We start from the raw sequence: 17765 nt of genomic DNA, 5'->3' as shown, positions 1-17765 counted from the left end.
AATCAAGTCTAGAGCAGTGACCTCTCTGCTGCTCAGAAGTCAGCTTTCCCTGCTGATCTTTGCTGCCCCTCACTCAGCCTCATGTATTGAGGCAGACCCTTTGTCTCTGGGAGCAGTCCTTCCAAGCTTCCAAGCTTTGCTCAGCTTTTCTCTGAACAGAGCTGGACTGGGCTACAGCGATACAGAGTGAGGATGGAGATAGACATGGCTTCTGTTTTCCCGCTTTCACTGTTAGGGTTGGAGTTGGAATGCTTAATTAGCATAAGAATGGAGAGACCCTCTCTGCATCCTTTCTTGGGTATGGAGAGGAAAAGAGAGGCTCCAGTTCTTTCTCCATTAGGGATGCTGAGTCCAAGGAAAAAGATTACCCTCATATCCTTCCCATCCCCTACAGACCCAGAGACCTGCTGTGTTGAGAGAGGCTTTGATGGAGCCGGCTTGTGGATCCCTGCTCCGGATTTTCCAGCTGTCCCCGTCCCTTGCTCAGAGCGCAGGATGCTGAGATGGCTCGGTGATGCAGAAGGTATGTGCTTTTTCAGTTCTGGTGCTGATGCTGTATGTGTGGTGAGGTCTCTGTGGCGCAATGGACGAGCGCGCTGGACTTCTAATCCAGAGGTTCCGGGTTCGAGTCCCGGCAGAGATGATCGCCTACCGGGTGTCTCTTTTATTTTATATGCTGTCACACCAGGATGATAATTATATTTATCTCTCCCCAGAGGATTTGGAGAGAGAGAAAAAGCCCCCTTCCCCCTTTGTTCTCCCCTCCTTCTCCATCCTTTCTGTGCTCTCCAACCTTCCCCCCCTACCACCATGCATTGTTTGGGGGCTCATTTATAGGCTGCGTGGTCTGCTTGCACTGCCTTTGAATCCTTTGTCTCAGGGTTGAGATCCAGCTGGGACGACCTCCACAAAGTGAGCTTTACCGATCCCCTTGATACCAGACCACCGGGCAGTATTCTAGGGCCTCTGGAGCTATTGCTGCTCATTCTCTTATCTTTGAAAGTGCAAACAAAATGCAGATTGTCTTAGAGATGGAGAGATGTCCGGTGCTCCCAGTCTTACTTTTGTGTCCAATTTTGGTGGATGTGGGGAATCAAAATGGGGAGAGGGCAGTTTAGATTATTTTTTCACCCCTTTTGTTAAGCTGTTCTTTTGTGAATGCTCAGAGCATTCTGCCAAAATTCCACTTCCTTGAAAGAACAAGATGAATAGGAATCACTGCTTTTCGTGTTAGTAGAATACACCAGGGCAAAATAGACAATCACTGACTGCAAATTAGGTGAGTAGATTAGCTGAGCCTGCCTGTCAGTAACTAGAGGTCTTAAAGCAGTGCTTATGTATCTTTCGTCAGGAACAAGTTATGACCCTTCTTATTTATAATATAGGTCACAAGGAGCTAATCTTATATGTGCCTTGCCTAGATTCTCCATTTTTTTAAAGACATGTCCTCACCATTTCACCCATCTTACTTTCATTTTTTTTCCCTTTTTCCTTGTGCTTTCTTCTTCACCTTCACTCGGGCATGTTGGGAGTGTGGTCAGATCAGGATATTTCTTGGGTTTCTATTTTGGGATGATTTGGCCCTCTCCCTGCCGCACTGCCTTGCATATCACTGTTTCCGACCAATTAGGTTGTAAAGGAGTCGATCCCCCCAGGAACTGACCTCCACCTTGGTTGAACCCAGGTAATATGAGAAGATACAAGTGCTCCCTCCGCAACTGGGGGAAAGTCAGCATCTCTCCCACAGACTGCTCTGGATAGGGGAGACTCTGTAAGACAAGGTGTTTACACTGGTGCCATGGACCTGTATCCTGAGAAGCTTCGGGGGTTTCTGTGGGTGCGGATATGGACTAATGAAAATCATGGAGTGCATTCTAGTCTAGTCCCAAAGATTGAGAGATTCCTGAAAGCCCATTATAGGATCCTCATCTTCAGGGGATTCCTAGTCATTCCAGAAAGGAGCATTGAAATGGGATTCTTGAGATTCTTTTGGAATAATACAACCCCTTGAGCTCTCCCAGAGTGCTTTGGAGCCCCCTGTGGGAACTTCACCGTGTTCTCTCTTGAAGTTTCTCTGTTTTTCTTTTCTCTTGAAGTTTTACTAATATTAACTAGTTTTCTTCAGTCCAGTTCCACTGTCTATAAGACTTTGGATGTTCCTTAATTTGTTCCAACAGCAATCTTGGAGCCTGACAACATTGGTTCAGTTCTTTCTTAAGGACACTGCTGCAAGGAAAAACTATTTTTGGGGGTAGGAGGTGAAAAGGGGAAGGGACAGGGAAAGATTCTATTTATCGGTTAAGTTTGTGAATTTTATTCTTCCCCATGTAACTGAGCATTGTGTTCTGTTCCAGCTCTCTCATGAAAGCAACTGAATGAAAATGAGAAGACTGTCTGAACCCCCCTCACCCCCACCCCCACTGCTGAAGGTCAAAGAGATGTGGTCACATTCTAATCAGATCTTGGGTAAGCTCACACGTGCTCCGGTGCTAAAACAGCCTCTGAGGTCTGAGGGGGTGGATTGAGGCAAAACTTGTGCAGGAACTTGCTCAGCTGTTGCATCTAATTAATGTGCTTCAGCCAACTCCCCAGGTAGCTGGGATCCTAGGTCAAAGAGAATTGAAATCCACAGATAATTCTTAAACCTCATTTTATCCAGTCATTGTCATCATCTCCTCACCTTACTTTCCATCAGAAATTCTAAAATCAAAATGACGGACTTAATCTGCCCTAGTCTCCTGTGGCAGTCCATGTGGGCTAGGTCCTAAGGAGCCATAGTATCCTCAAAAATGGGGAGCAGGAAGAAGAGAGGGCCTGGGCAACTGGTTCCCAGATTCTAGAGAACTGGTTCCTGGTTAGGTTTTATGTTGACTTATTCTGCCTAATATGAATAATAGCAACTCACATTTATTTACCTATCACCTTAAGACTTCCCAAAGGTTTTCTCTTCTAGCTATTAGCTGTTTCCACTGTAGATGTCTGCCTAGATATAACCCCCTGCAGGAAAGCAGAAGTTTTTGTGAGCTTTACCAAAAGAATTCCCAAAATCTCCCCATCAAATGTTATTATACTTTGGAGTTCTCCTAGAGGTTTGAGGGAGAATGGGGCAGGAGCCTGAAGCATGGCTATGAGATAGATATATTTTTCCATTTTGTTTAAACTTCTTCATGGATCACAGTTAGGTGTTTCTTTTATGTTCTGGTCATGGGTAGGAAGAAGGGCAGGGGGGAGGGGAGTATGTCTATATTCACTGGCATGGCTGGTTTACTTTCCATGGAAAAAAAGTCCCCAGGAACTGAGATGCCCTATTATCCTTCCATGCCAGTCACTGATTCCAGCATAATCTAACCTTTTCAGTCAGAAAATTCTTGAGGACAATTCTAGATCATTTTCACTTTATTTTGTTTTTTGGACCCAGTTAAATTTTTCCCTCTTTGTAGAAGGAAAAATGTCTTGATGTCTTTTAAAAGTACCCACTATGGACTTCATGGGTGACTAGGAGCATGTTGGGTCCTGGGCAAGTTTGTTGCCCCTGTGTGTTGTAACTTGACAAGATCACCCAACACTCTTCTCTTATCTCAAATGAGATAATATTTATAAAGTGCACAGGGTCTGGCACATAGTAAGTGAATAGTAAATATTTATTTTGTCCCTTTCCCTCCCTCTCTTCCGTCTTCCTTTTCTTCCATTCTCACTTCCCTTTCTCTTCCTTCCTTCCTTCCTTCCTTCTTTCCTTCCTTCCTTCCTTCCTTCCTTCCTTCCTTCCTTCCTTCCTTCCTTCCTTCCTTCCTTCCTTTCTTCCTTCCTTCCTTCCTTCCTAGACAAAGGCTCAGAGAGGGAAAATTATTTGCCCAATCAATATTTACTGCAAAATAAATTCCTGTGGGTCATGAAGAGTGGAGTTTTCTGGCTTAAAAATAGCACCTCACTCTCTTTCCTACATCTTCCCTGAATCCCTCTCTCTATATTCAAATGACCTTATATTTTAATCCTTTGCACAGGCTGTACTGGACATGGGGAATGCATCCCTTCTTTATCTTCACTTCTTGGAATTCCTAGTTTCCTTCAAAACATCATTGGTGCCACGAGATCTTTGCTGATCACCTCAGTTTTTAATGTTCTCTTCCTGAAATTATTTTGTATTGCCCAGTATATACTTTGTACTTAGATGTATTCATGTTGTATTCCTTTCCTCCTCCCTGTTCACCTCTATCCCAATATTATATATGTTCCTGAAAGGCTGTCATTATCTTGTTTTTGTTTTTGTATTCCTAATCTTTAGCACAGTACTTTATACGTTGTAGGCCCTTAAATGATTGCTGAATTAAACTGAATACATCTTTATAAAAAGTAATATTTAAAAGGATCCCTTAGACCCTGGCATGTTATATGTCCTAAGCAGATGCTTATCTTGCCTCTCTTTAGTCCTGTCTCTGGCTACAGGTTCATAGAAAGTAGAGTTAAGGAAGGTACCACATATCTGCCTAGATTCCCTCCTTCAAACCCCAAATTTCCAACCCTTACGTACTGAAACCCCCAAATTTGGAAACATTCAAGAAGTGGAGGTGGCAGCATGCCATCTGTGATCTATACTCAAAAACCACAAGAGACTCACTAGAATTATTGACTCCCAACAACAGTGGGGATACACATTATTTTGACTTCTCCCTTAGAGAGTTCTCTATTTGTCTATTTGTTCCATCATGGTCTGAGCCATTATTGCTGAGGTCATAGAAATTTTTACTTAAGGTCTGGATAACTTCTGTGGGATTTATTTGGGAGTGAAGATGCAGTAACCTGGAGACATGATGATGGTGGCTACATGTCCTTGTGAAAGTGCCTAGAAAGTGCCTGAATGACAATGGATCTCTGAAAGAGAAGTCAAATGCAAAGACAGGTCACAGAGTGGTAATGACCAAGTGTTCTTACTTAACTATGCTTATGATCTTAGGAACCATGAATAGCAAAAGAAGAATGAGGACAGATGGCCACTCTGCTGCTCCTTTGGCTCAGAGCTGTGAACAAGGTTGTTTTTTCAGGCTTTGAGGCAAGGATCACTGAGCAGCCACCTCTCGATAAAGAAAGAGATGCAGACTTCTTAGACAAGGAGACATTCTGATTTAGGAAAGGGAGAGAGGAGTCCTGGGAAGATTGAATTAGATGAAAGACCAAAGTCTTAGGAGGTGAGTGGAGTCAGGAGGCCAAGCCTTGATTTCTGTGGGTTTTTTATTTTTTGGCCAGGACTCTTCTAGAAGTACACCCAACTATGGTCCTAGCTCAGCCCCAAGCCCAAGGTAGGCACTCCTTGGGAAATCACCAACATTAACTAATTAATGCATGCATTCGTGCATATATAACATATATTAACTATCTACAGTGTTCAGAGCACTATGTTACATGATGAGGGAGAGGCAAAGTTTAGTTAAGACAGCCCAAATGATTTTTTTTCCTGCAATCTACAGTTCATGAAAAGGAACAGTGTCAGGAATAAGACAAATAGCAGATAATCCCAAATCAGTTTTATTTGTTTTGAGAGTGTGTTGTATGATTTCTTCCCCTCCCCTCAGAGATTTCTCTCCCTAATTATGTTTTCCTTAGGCTAATATTGAGATGAGTTTGCATTCCCTGAGTACACACCCACGGATAGTGCAGAGAGGTGGCCTAGATACATACTTGGCAGCTGAGGGGGTAAACCAACCTGGGATTACACATTTGCTATGGATAATCCAGATGAACTAGTGAGACTCACTGCAGAAAAGGCAATAGTTTTCATTGTGCTGACTATAGTGAATGGAGTTCTCTTGAGTGACAGTGGGTGTGCTCTCATCATCCTTAGCTCAGAGTTCACTTTACTTCCTATGACAAACAGACATACTCATACACAAACAATACCCTTCTCAGTCTGACTTCATCTTATTTCTTAATAGCCTATATCTCCACCCTCATATCATTTCTTATCATAGCAACTTGCTGCCAGTTTTATAGTCCCTTATTTCTGAGGATTCATCCCCTCTTCATAATCTAGTTGAGGAGTTTCTTAACTTGGGATCAATAAACTTGATTTAAAAAAATATTTTGATAACTGTATTTCCACATGTTTCAACAACTGTGTTTCAATAGGTTTATTTTGTAATCCTATGTATTTGATTTTTTGCATTTAAAAGCACTATCCTGAGAAGGGGTTGATTCACCAGATAGCCAAAGAGGTCTGTGACACAGAATCTAGATCATGATCTAGCCCCTGTCCAAGCTGTACTCCTACATCAGTCATTACTTCTTAGCCCTATCCTAAGCTTTAATCTGTCCCTCCTACCTTTTCTCCTCCACAACTGTCCCCAGCAGTTATGTCCTGGAGGAGAAAGTGAGACTGGTGACCTTACACAGCCCTCCTTCACTTAAATAAAAGTCAACTGCAAGTCATGTCATCACCTCCCTGATGTCATGGTCCTCTTCATAAACAAAGGACAAAGGCAACCTGTGAGTAGACCAAGCTGCTGAATGAGGACCAAGCCAGTTGGATAACTCAGCCTGTGCTCTCCCTCTATTTGTCTCTCCAAAAGAAGGTAAATCTTGATGGCCAGAAGCTGCCCAGTTTTCTTGAGGTTTACTGGCTAGATCTCCTTCCTTCCTTCCTTCCTTCCTTCCTTTCTTTTGTCTGCCTTTCTTTCTTCCTTCCCTCCTTCCTTCCTTTTGTCTTTCTTTCTCTCTTCCTCTCTTCCTCTCTTTCTTTCTTCTTTCTTTCTTTCTTTCTTTCTTTCTTTCTTTCTTTCTTTCTTTCTTTCTTTCTTTCTTTCTTTCTTTCTTCCTTCCTTCCTTCCTTCCTTCCTTCCTTCCTTCCTTCCTTCCTTCCTTCCTTCCTTCCTTCCTTTCTTCCTTCCTTTCTTTCTCCTTCAGTACTTTAAACTCTGTTCTCTCTGAAGCTCATAGATTGGACCACAATTGGTCCTTGCCCAAAGTCCACTTAATTGGGCTCTCCTGGTTTACAGTGAATGTCATTAGTAAGTGGTTCTCTTTGGAGCTACAACTCTGAGGGTCTTCCCCTCTCAGCTTGATATTTTTCTTTTTTTTTTCTAAGCAAAGGGGCCATCCTTTGACTCATTTTTAAAAGAGATTTATTCAATGAATGAGCATTGCCTCACTCAAAGTGAGAACCTGCAAAGGCCTTAGCCTAAAAGGGCCAGGGTGTCCCATTGCATCCTGGGCCATCTTCAGTTGTCCTGATGAATATCTGGCAACTGGAACCAGATAGCTCTGGAGGAGAAAGCCCTCACTCAAAGAAAAGTCAACTGCAAGTCATGTCATCATTTCTCTGATGTCATGGTCCTCTTTGAAAACGAAGGATAAACATAACATGCAACCATCCATTCAGCAACATCTTCCCCCATTCATGAATATCCTTTATGTTTAGTCTTGTTATAGACTCTCAGAATGTCACAGCCAAAAGGGAGTTTATCATCTAGATCACCAAAAGTCCACCATACTCCTTTTAGAGATAAGGACACTGGGCTACAATGAGGAGAAGCGATTTGCCCAAATCGTTATGCTGTCCTCACTTTAGTCCAGAAGTTCTTAATACTGTGTGTGTGTGTGTGTGTGTGTGTGTGTGTGTGTGTGTGAGAGAGAGAGAGAGAGAGAGAGAGAGAGAGAGAGAGAGAGAGAGAGAGAGAGAGAGAGAGAGAGAGAGACGGATTGCTCTGTCATTCAGGTGATGTCTATGGACCCCTTCTCAGAATAATGTTTTTAAATTCATGAAATAAAATACAAAAGATTATTGGTTAAATTATGATTACGAAATATAAATGAAATTTAAAAAAAAAGCAAATTCATGGTTCCCAAATTAAGAACCCCTACTTTAGCCCGTTTCATGTCAGGGTAAATTACCTTTTGGCTTAGAGTTTCTTCTTCCTCTCACCTATAACCTCTATTCAGTCATACTCATTCTCTACCTCCCCCTTTTAGTCTAACCTGGACCATCTCCCAACTCAAAGTGGCATTTTTAGGCTTCTATATCCCCCTTTTCAGGCAGCCAGGTGTAGAAATATATAGAGGTCCAGGCAGGAATCAGAAAGACTTATTTTCCTGAGTTCAAATCCAGCCTCAGACACTTACCATGTGACCCTGAGCAAGTCACTTAAGTCTGTTTGCCTCAGTTTCCTCATCTGTAAAATGGGCTGGAAAAGGAAATGGCAAACCATTCCAGTATCTTCACCAAGGAAACCTCAAGTGGCATCATGAAGAGTCGGATGTAACTGAAACAAGTGAGTGACAAAATGAGACTCCCCTTGTCATTGTCAGTCCTGGGACTCTTCGTCACCCCTTTTAGACCCAACATTGTATTTCTAATGTGACCATAATTTCCTTTTGTGTGTTTAGTCCTGTTTCATGATCATACATTACAGTGTGGTATAATGGCAAGAATGCTGAATTGAAGTTAGGAGACTTGCATCTGAATCCTAGCTTTGATACTTACTACTTGCTGTGTGATTATAGACAAGTCATTTAAGCTCTCTGAGCCTCAATTTCTTTATTTATAAATAGATATAATTACACTTGTATTATGTATATCATAGGATTGTTATGTGATAAGTGTTTTGTAAACCTAAAAGTGTCATATAAATGAGTTATTTTCTTTGGAGAGGCAGCAGACAGAAATAAAAAGAAAAACAAGCAAGCAAAAGAATATATTTTAGCCCCAACACTTTATGCTCTTAGCAAGTCATGCCCCTACTGCTAGGGCCCCTCTGGTTGGAGACCAGAACAGAGAGCTCCTCCCACAACCTTTATTTAACCGTTTCTTCATTCCCAACCTGGATGCAACCCTTTGAATTTCTCCATCATTTACTGGATGCTGGGAATCTTCCCCTCCACCACAGCTTTCCATCTTCATTAGATCATAAGTTTCTTGAACCCAGAGACTGCCTTTCTTTTTGGATTTATATCCCCAGTTATGTAAGGCATAGTGCCTTACACTGTAGGCATACAATGACTGACTTATTGACTAACCTCAGTTTCCTCATCTGTCAAAGGGAGGCACTACTTATGGTATCTTATTTAAAGGGCTCTTGGGATGAAGGTGCTTTTTAAACTCTTAAGTGCTCTGGGAATGTGGGCTGCATATATCTTATCTCCTGCTTTCACATCTGACTAACTTTCAGTGAGTCATTTTTAACTATTTAGTGCTTGCGATGACAATGGATTAAAAGATATATACAGGGTAGGCTCTTTTCTCATTTAGTGACACAATAAACTAATATAGTCCATAGATCTCACATGTAAATATTTATACCGACTCATGTCTCTTTCAAGCTTTACAGTTGCTTCTTGTTTTTCTCATTTTCCTTTTTCCAATATAGTAGAGTGGTGTGGCATGGTATGTCAGAAAGAATCTCTTAGGAGACTTGGGTTCAAATCTTGACTCACATGAACTAGCCTTGTCTGAATCAGGGGGGAGGACAAGGAAGGAAATAAACATTTAAATAGTGCCTACTAAGTGCCAGGCACTGTGCAAAGCCTTTTACAAATATTTCATTTGAATCAAACATGTCTTTAATGCATTTATGCATATGTGTAATATGGGTAAATCATTTAAACTCTCAAACCTTCAGTTTCATTATCTATAAAATGAACATAATATATGCATTTCTTGACTCTGGGTTTTGGGGAAAGCACTTTGCAAATGTTAAAGCACTATGTATGGATTCTATCTATCTATTAGTGTTCTAGGGAAAAGTGATAGCCAAATGGTGATTTCTGAGTGGTAAGAGGTTATATTCCATTCTCCTCCTAGTCCCCTGTGTGGGTTTGAAAGTCTTTCTGAATGAGGAATATTTAAGGAAAGTCTTGGCAGAATGGATAAAGAAATCTCGAGAGGATGGAATTCTTAGCCATCCATCTATCCAAAGCAGACCAAATTCAAATGTCATTGCCTTGATCCTCTGTCTGGTCAGTAATGGTCTCCATCTCCCCTCCTCCCCACCCCAACCCTCCCCCACCCCACCTTGGGCCTTGGATAAGCCTTTATTTTGTACTTCTATGAAGCACTTTTCATGTAATTGTATTTATTATGGTTATTTATATGGGTATTGTACTTATAGTAGGCAGGACAGATGGGAAGAGGCCTTGAAACTCAGAGCACAGAGGATGGCAGCCAAAAATCAAATGTGCTTTTAAGCTGCATTAAGAGGGGCACAGTGCCCAGAACAAGGAAGGTGGTAGTCCTATCATACTGTGTCCTGATCTGACCAAACATTTCATCTTACATTCAGTTCTGGGCAGTACAGTTTCAGGATACTGATAAGTTAGAAAATTGAAAGAAGAGGATGACTAGGGTAATGAGGAGACTGGAGACTGTGCAATAGGAAGACTGGCTTTTAAAACGGCAGAGGGTTAAGACTTAAGAGAGTTATCAGAACTGTCCTCAAGAATGTGAAGGGATACACTGTGAAGGAGGATGAGGCTTAGTCTTCTTGGCCTCAGATGAAGAAGAAGTAATGGGTGGAAACTGCAGAAAGGCAGATTTCAGCTTGATAAAAGGTGGGGGTTAGTTTCCTCCAACTGCTGTCCAAATAATTCTTTCTTTGAAGTCTTCAGGTGGAAAGTGCTGAACTGCTTACCTGGGATGCTGCAGAGGAGATTCCCATTCAAGTACAGATAGGATTAGTTGATATCTTTGCTTCCTTCTCACTCTGAGTTTCTATGAGCTCATGAATCTGGGATGATGGAAGTCCTAAGAGCTGGAGTTTGGGAAGACAAGGACTGAAGAGGTCTAATACATGGCCAAACACTTTGGATTAGTGATTCAAAACTTCTCTGTAGAGCTTAAAGCAATCAGTGGTTCTCAGCGTGGGATCTAAATACCTCTACCAGCTGTCCCTAATTCAGTCTCTAATGTACTTTCAATATTTGTAGTTCTGCTTTTGCTCCTGTTATAAATTTCCTTGTAAAACTGACAAAAATCACTTGTCACTTCATTACATTCCACTAAAAATCAGTGCCAGTCTTCTCATTACCTTGGGTGGTTTATTTTTACTTTTTTTAAATAGTGGTGTCTGAGAGGAGTTGGAGGAACCTTCAGGGGGAGAAGAACCACCTTTGGAATCACTCATTTAATTCATAAAATTGTCACAAGGAAGACACCCTATAAACATTAAAGTACTACGTACACTTGTGAATTTGTGGTTTTTGGATCCAGAAAGAGTCCACTAACTCAAACTACTTTAGTACTTTCTCATTTCAAGTGAGAATCTGTTTCATCTGAAGCCCTGCCCCTAATTCTCAACTCTCTTCTGCCTTCCTTTACAAATTCCATCCACCAAGGTTCCAGCCATTGATTGATACAGTGCAAGGAGTGGCTGGGATGCAAAGCACATACTGGGGTGTGCAGCAGGACCCCAGGGATCTGAATCTTCTAGAGTAAGGTCACTCTAGGAAGCTTGACCCTACTATCTTGCCACTCTGTCCTCACTGACAACGAGGTGGCAAGGTGTCACAGTAGATAGAGCATTGGAGTCAGGATGACATGAGTTCAGATCCAGCCTCGGACACACACTAGATGTGGGACCCTGGGCACAAGTCACTTCATTCCTGTCTGCCTCAGTTTCCTTAACTGTAAAATGGAGATAATAATAGCCTCTACCTCCCAAGGTTGGTACGAGGATCAAGGGAAATATTTATAAAACTCTTAGCCCATGTCTGGCACTTAATAAATAGTAAATTCATTATTGGCTTAGTCCAAGGCTGAAATCCCTGCTTTGCTACTCTATAACTTTGGACAGATCCTTATCTGTAGTGATTAGAGGGCTTCTTAGGTCCTTTTTGTGCTAACTCTGTTTCTAAGACCTCTGCCTGGTGCAGGTTTCCCAAATGGATTGCTGCTGCCCTTCTTGTGCCATCTAGTAAGTGGGATTGCCTGAGGGTACTCTGCTGGACTTCTATACAGAATCTGAAACATGAAAAGTGGAGAATGACCAGAGAGGGTGAAGAATTGTTGAGACTGGGAGAAGAGTCACTGTAGGTAACATATTCCTATGGCATTACAATTTATAAAGTGGTTTCCTCAAAAGAACCTTGTGATATGTGTCTCTGCTTCCTCATCTATAAAATATGGACAGCAATACTGTAAGAATCCCTCCCTCACTGGCTCAAGTGAGTTGTGTGGCTCAAATGAGATAATGTCTGTAAAGTGCTTTGTAAATCTCAAAACACTATGTAAACATCAATTGTTATTGCTATTCTCCTTCTTCTTAATCTTAGAGCAGACAGTCAGTAGCTTGATGAGAGACTGGACACCATGTAGTGTGAGGATTGTTTTACAAAACTGCAGATGTTCAGCCTGCAGAAGATTTTCTCTCTACCCTCTCCATTGCAGATAAGAGAAAAATGATATGTGAAAACTTGAAAACTTTCTGCAATCAAAATTGTTCATTTGATCTTCTGTTATCTTCTTTATCCCTATTTTGCTCACAAATGCTTCCCCTGTTTGTAAATTTGGAAGGTAAATTCTTCCTTGCTCCTCTCATTTGTTTATGATGTGACCTTTTATATTTGTCATTGTATCCATTTGGAACTTATATTGATTGTGCTATAATAAATGACAAAAGGAACAATTTCTAAGAAATCGGGGAAGATTTGCATGAACTGATGCAGAACAAAGTGGAAAGAACTAAGAGGACTATTTATGCAATAATAACATTTGAGAGGAACAATAACTTTGAAAGATTTAATAACTCTGATCAATGCAATGACCAACAAAAATTCTATAATATTCAGGATGGAGGATGCTGCTCACCTCCTGATAGAGAAGTGGTGGACTCTAGATAAACAATGAGACATACTTTTCTTGGACATGACCAAAGGGTAAATTTGTTTTGCTTGACTATGCCTATTTGTGACAAGGCTTTTGTTTTTCTTTTTTTCCTTTCTAAATGCAGAGGTGGAGGAGAGGGGTAGGGAGTTAGAGAAGATAAACGTCAATTAAAAAAATAATTTAAAAATTATCTGACATTAAATGTCATATAATTTGTCCAAGTTCACCCAACTAATTAAGTGCTGGAGACAGAATCAAACCAGAGCCCTGCCCCATGCTTCCCACTCAGATTTTTATTTAAAAAATATTTATTGAATTCTTGTGTTTGCAGAAGTAGCATCTGATACCATCTGAAAGGTCCAGTTGTCATGAAGGAAGCAAGCTGGTCTCTCCTGACCTGTCTTTCTACTTTTTCTTAGCCTTGATGACCTGTAAGGAGAAAAAGAAACCCATCCATCTGGTGAGTGTCAAAAGAATGCCAGATTTTGAACCTGAAGATTGAGTTTCTAATCTAACTCTGCTCCTTTGTACTTGAAAGGCTTTCAGCAAGACCCCTAACCTCTCTGAACCTCCATTTCCTTATGTGTATAATCTGGGAGTTGGACTAGTTGACCTCTAAGGTCCCTTCCAGATCTAAATCCATTGTCTGAGATACGGGTAGTACTAAGACCTTTCTTTCTCTTCTTCAAGCTTTCTTTTTAATGTCATTTCCTTTGCCTGCTTGAATATATTACTCTTTCTTTTGTCACTCTTCCCTGCTTGGAGACCTAGCATGATGTACTCTGCTATTTAGAACTGATACACATGGAGAAAGGTTCCCTTAAAAAGGATAAGGGGACTTAACTGGAGAACAGAGGGAGTTGATACAGCTAATGCTGAGATTTTGAGGGGAGAGTTCTTAATTGAATCACTAAAGGTGAGAGGAAGAGAAGGAGGAACTCATCTTGTCATAAGTATTGGAGTGGATCTAGCCTTCTTAGGCTCACAGATTTACAGCTGGAAAGGATCTTAAATGTCCCATGAAGCAAAGATATAGAAACATCAGATGCCATCTTTTTGAACTCTCCCCCTTTAGGAGGTAAAAAAAAATTGAGGCCTGAGGAACTTTGGTCAGTTAATCAATCAGTGCTTATTAGATGCCTGGTACTGTGCCAATGAAAAAAGGCAAAAGCACATTCTAACAGGGGAGATGACATGCAAAAAAATTGTACATCTAATGTATACAGTGTAAATGGAAGGAAATCTCAGAGGGAGGCCCTAGCAGTGTGTATATGTGTATAGGGGAGGGGAAAGAGTGAGGAAAATGGGAGAAGATTTCTGTGGAAAGTGGGATTTGTGATGAGTTTTGTAAGTAACCAAGGAAGCCAAGAGGGAGAGTATTCCAGGCATGGAGGACAGCCAGTGTAGAGGAACAGAATCAAGAGATGAAATATCTCATGCGGAAAACAGGTCCATGTGGCTGGATTGTAGGTGAAAATGTAAGAAGACTGGAAAGGTAGGATGAGTCCAGGTTGTAAAGAATTAAAAACCAAATGGAAAATTCTGTTAGATCTTGGAGGCAATAGGGAGCCACTGAAATTTATTGAATAGGGAGGGCAACAAATTTACATTTTAGGAAAATTGCTTTGCCCTTGGTGGGACAGATGGATTAGAGCAAGGAGAGACTTAAAAGAGGGAGGCTATTGAAATGGTCCAGGTGCAAGATGAAGAGGACCTACATCAGGAAGTCAGCTATGTGAACGGAGAGGAGACCTATGCTAGAATTGTGGTAAATCTAGATAGAAACAAGACATGGCAAATATTGGAAATGTAAGCTGAGTGCGAAAGAGGAGTCAACTATGACACTGAGGTTGCAAGCCTAGTGCCAGGGAGGATGGTGGTGCCCTCAGTAGTAATAGGGAAGATGGGACGAGGAGAAGGTTTTATGGAAAAGATAATGAGTTCTACTTTGGACATGTTGTTTGAGATATCTAAGGAATATCCAATTTGACTTGCCAAAGAGGCAATTGGTAAGTTAAAACCTGAGTTCAGTAGAGAGGTTAGGGCTGGATATCTATTTCTAGAATTCTCTGAACAGAGACAAGGTCATTAGATGTGGCAATCAAGAGGTCATTTTTAATTAGAGAGTGCAATTTCAGTTGTAGCTTTTATTGAATGAGCTTATGTTAATTTCATGTTTAGAGTATCATAATAATGTCTGAAAGGCAATTATATTAGAAACTTCTGCATTAGAATTATAGGAAGTTTTTATTTATTTTTAGTTATAAACTAGAGAGTCAGACTGCAGAATACTTATTATTGAATGAGAAGAAAAAGAGTGGAAATAGAGAGTATAGATGGCTTCCTCAGGGAGTTTATCTGTGAAGAAGAGAAGAGATGTAGGACAATAACTAGTGGAATTAAGTGCACACTTTTTTTTCTAAAGATTTGCTTATAGGCACCAAGGAATTAGCTAGGCAGATGGAGATTAAAGACTAGGGACAGAGTGGCAGTTATGGAGCTATAGTCTTTTCTAGAAGATGGGATGGAATAGGATCACTTGTGCAAGTAGAGTTGCTTGAGTTTGACAATGAGAAGAGCTACCTCATATAAGACAGGAATGAGAAAGGAGATAGTCAGGGTGGTGGGTTGTTTGAGTGATGTGACATGAAGAGGGGAGAAGAGGGAACTCTCAGTGAATAGTCTCCATCTGTTTGGTAAAGTATGAAGCAGGGTTTTCAGCTGAGAGTGCGGCATAGAGAGAAATGCTATGGAAGGCCCGAGAAAGGTTGAATGTTCTAGCCTAATTGATATTGTGAAAAGTATAGTGAAATGATTGGGAAAGCTTAAAAAGAATTGCTTTGCTGTAGTGAGGGCCCAGTTGAGATTATCTAAAGTAAATTTGTAATATGAGGAATTTGTATGCTTTCATGATTTTCAGCAGCATGAAAAGAGGGCAAAGGAGCAGATAGTGAGACTAATCCAAGGTTTAGGTTTGGTAAGGCATTACCACTAATAAGGCAAAGAACAATTAGTTTACATGTTGAAGATAGTGTAGTATTGGATTGATTCATTAAGGGGTCAAAATAGGAAAAGGAAAAGTGCATAGCCTAGGAAGGGATGATGGCTTGGGAAAGGACTGAAATGTGGAGAGAATGGAGATCGGGGTTAGAAGTCATGAGGCAGAAGGAGATGAAATGAAAAGGATTATGATCAGATCAAGGAATTCTGGAGTTCATGAATATGGAAATAGAACATAGTGAGATGAAGTGTATGACTATCTCTGTGTATAATTGAGGTATAATGGAGAGAAATCATGAAAACTGAGTATACTGAGAAACTGGAAAGTTAGGGTATTGAGTCTATCTATCTATCTATCTATCTATCTATCTCTATCTGTCTATCTGTCTATCTATCTATCTATCTCTATCTGTCTATCTATCTCTATCTGTCTATCTATCATCTATCTATCATCTCTCTATCTCCATCTGTCTATCTATCTCTGTCTATCTTCTATCTATCTATCTATCTCTATCTGTCTATCTATCTATCATCTATCTATCTATCTATCATCTATCTATCTATCTATCTCTATCTATCTATCTATCTATCTGTCTATCTATCTATCTATCTATCTATCTATCTATCTATCTATCTATCATCTATTTATCTATCTGTCCCCTAGTATGAAGGCAGATGATGTAGGGAAATTAACTATGTGCTAGCTAGCTAGCTTGCATTAAGGAAAGAAAGAAAATGTTCTGAGGGTTGGTAGATAACAGTTACATGATCTGATGATAAATTTGGATTGCAGAGATGGAGAGGTTACTAAGTGCTGCTGGTAGGGGGTCTGGAAGTTGCATTGGGAAATAAGGAAATTTATGATTCCTTTCTCATAACCACTGAGTCAGGGGAAATGAGTGAAAGTGTAACCAGTACTGGAAAAGGTAGTAAGGAATTCAGCATCCACATGAGGGAGGCAGGTCTCAGAAAATGGAGGGAGAAAGAAAAGTTTAAGATGAAAACTAGTTTCTAAATTATGAAACGTATTCCAGAAAGTACAGTGGAAGAAATAGATAGCTCTAGATGGGGTCATAGTGGGGCTAGATTGAGTGATATGGGAGTCAGGGAGTGGACAGTAGGGGATAGCGAAAGAGGTTTGTACAATGACAGCCAGGGATTCAAAATGATTGGAATTCGGAAGAATATGAGGGAATGGGAGCATGTTAGCTATTGAGGAATGAGTCCAGGCACTGGAGAGAGTTCTACTGAGGGAAAGAGATAGTTATACTGTTTAATGCCTTCTCAAGGCCCAACTTTGTAGAAGGTGGTGATTTCATGTCCTGTGAGAGGCCTAGGAGGGTGACTTCACAATAGACAGGTGCAGGAGTAGATATGGCCTGGGGAGTCTGGTCAGGGGTCAAGAACTAGTAGCTTAAGGTGGATCTGGTTTTAGAATGTCTTCCTGAGCACTGGAGAAGCCAGAAATCAGGGATGTAGGATGAAGGACAATTTGGAAGAGGAGGAGGTGTGTGTGTGTGTGTGTGTGTGTGTGTGTGTGTGTGTGTGTGTGTGTGTGAGAGAGAGAGACACAGAGACAGAGACAGAGAGAGAGACACAGAGACAGAGAGAGACACAGAGACAGAGATAGAGAGACAGAGAGAGAGAGAGAGACAGAGAGAGAGAGAGAGAGAGAGAGAGGGAGGGAGGGAGGGAGGGAGGGAGGGAGGGAGGGAGGGAGAGAGAGAGAGAGAGAGAGAGAGAGAGAGAGAGAGAGAGAGAGAGAGAGAGAGAGAGAGAGAGAGAGAGAGAGAGAGAGAGAGAGAGAGAGAGAGAGATTGCATCACTGCCCACAACCTCTTGAAAGTGTGGATGGGATTTCACCTACAGTAAATATCTTAGGGATGTGGGACATTCTTAGCATCTAGTGGTGAAGGCATTGCTTGGAACAGGACACCACCTGCTGGATAGATTACCTAAT

At 41.1% G+C, this 17765-nt stretch overlaps 1 protein-coding gene and 1 non-coding gene across 2 annotated transcripts in view; one reads left to right on the top strand and one right to left on the bottom strand.

The window, feature by feature from the left end:
* Positions 1-569: 569 nt before the first annotated feature.
* Positions 570-643, top strand: TRNAR-UCU (transfer RNA arginine (anticodon UCU)). The gene has a single exon. It is a non-coding gene; the product is annotated as a tRNA-Arg (tRNA).
* Positions 644-13077: 12434 nt separating this feature from the next.
* The window catches only part of LOC140523112 (interferon-inducible protein AIM2-like), a 62864-nt gene continuing 58176 nt past the window's right edge, over positions 13078-17765 (bottom strand). Inside the window, exon 7 of the mRNA XM_072638164.1 lies at positions 13078-13234. Coding sequence (XP_072494265.1) covers positions 13211-13234 — 24 coding nt within the window. The 3' untranslated portion in view covers positions 13078-13210. The remainder of the gene's footprint in view (positions 13235-17765) is intronic.

The sequence above is a fragment of the Notamacropus eugenii genome, chromosome 2, assembly GCF_028372415.1.
Source record: "Notamacropus eugenii isolate mMacEug1 chromosome 2, mMacEug1.pri_v2, whole genome shotgun sequence".
In the NCBI taxonomy this organism is placed as follows: Eukaryota; Metazoa; Chordata; class Mammalia; order Diprotodontia; family Macropodidae; genus Notamacropus; species Notamacropus eugenii.
This window is presented reverse-complemented; position numbering and strand designations above follow the sequence as displayed.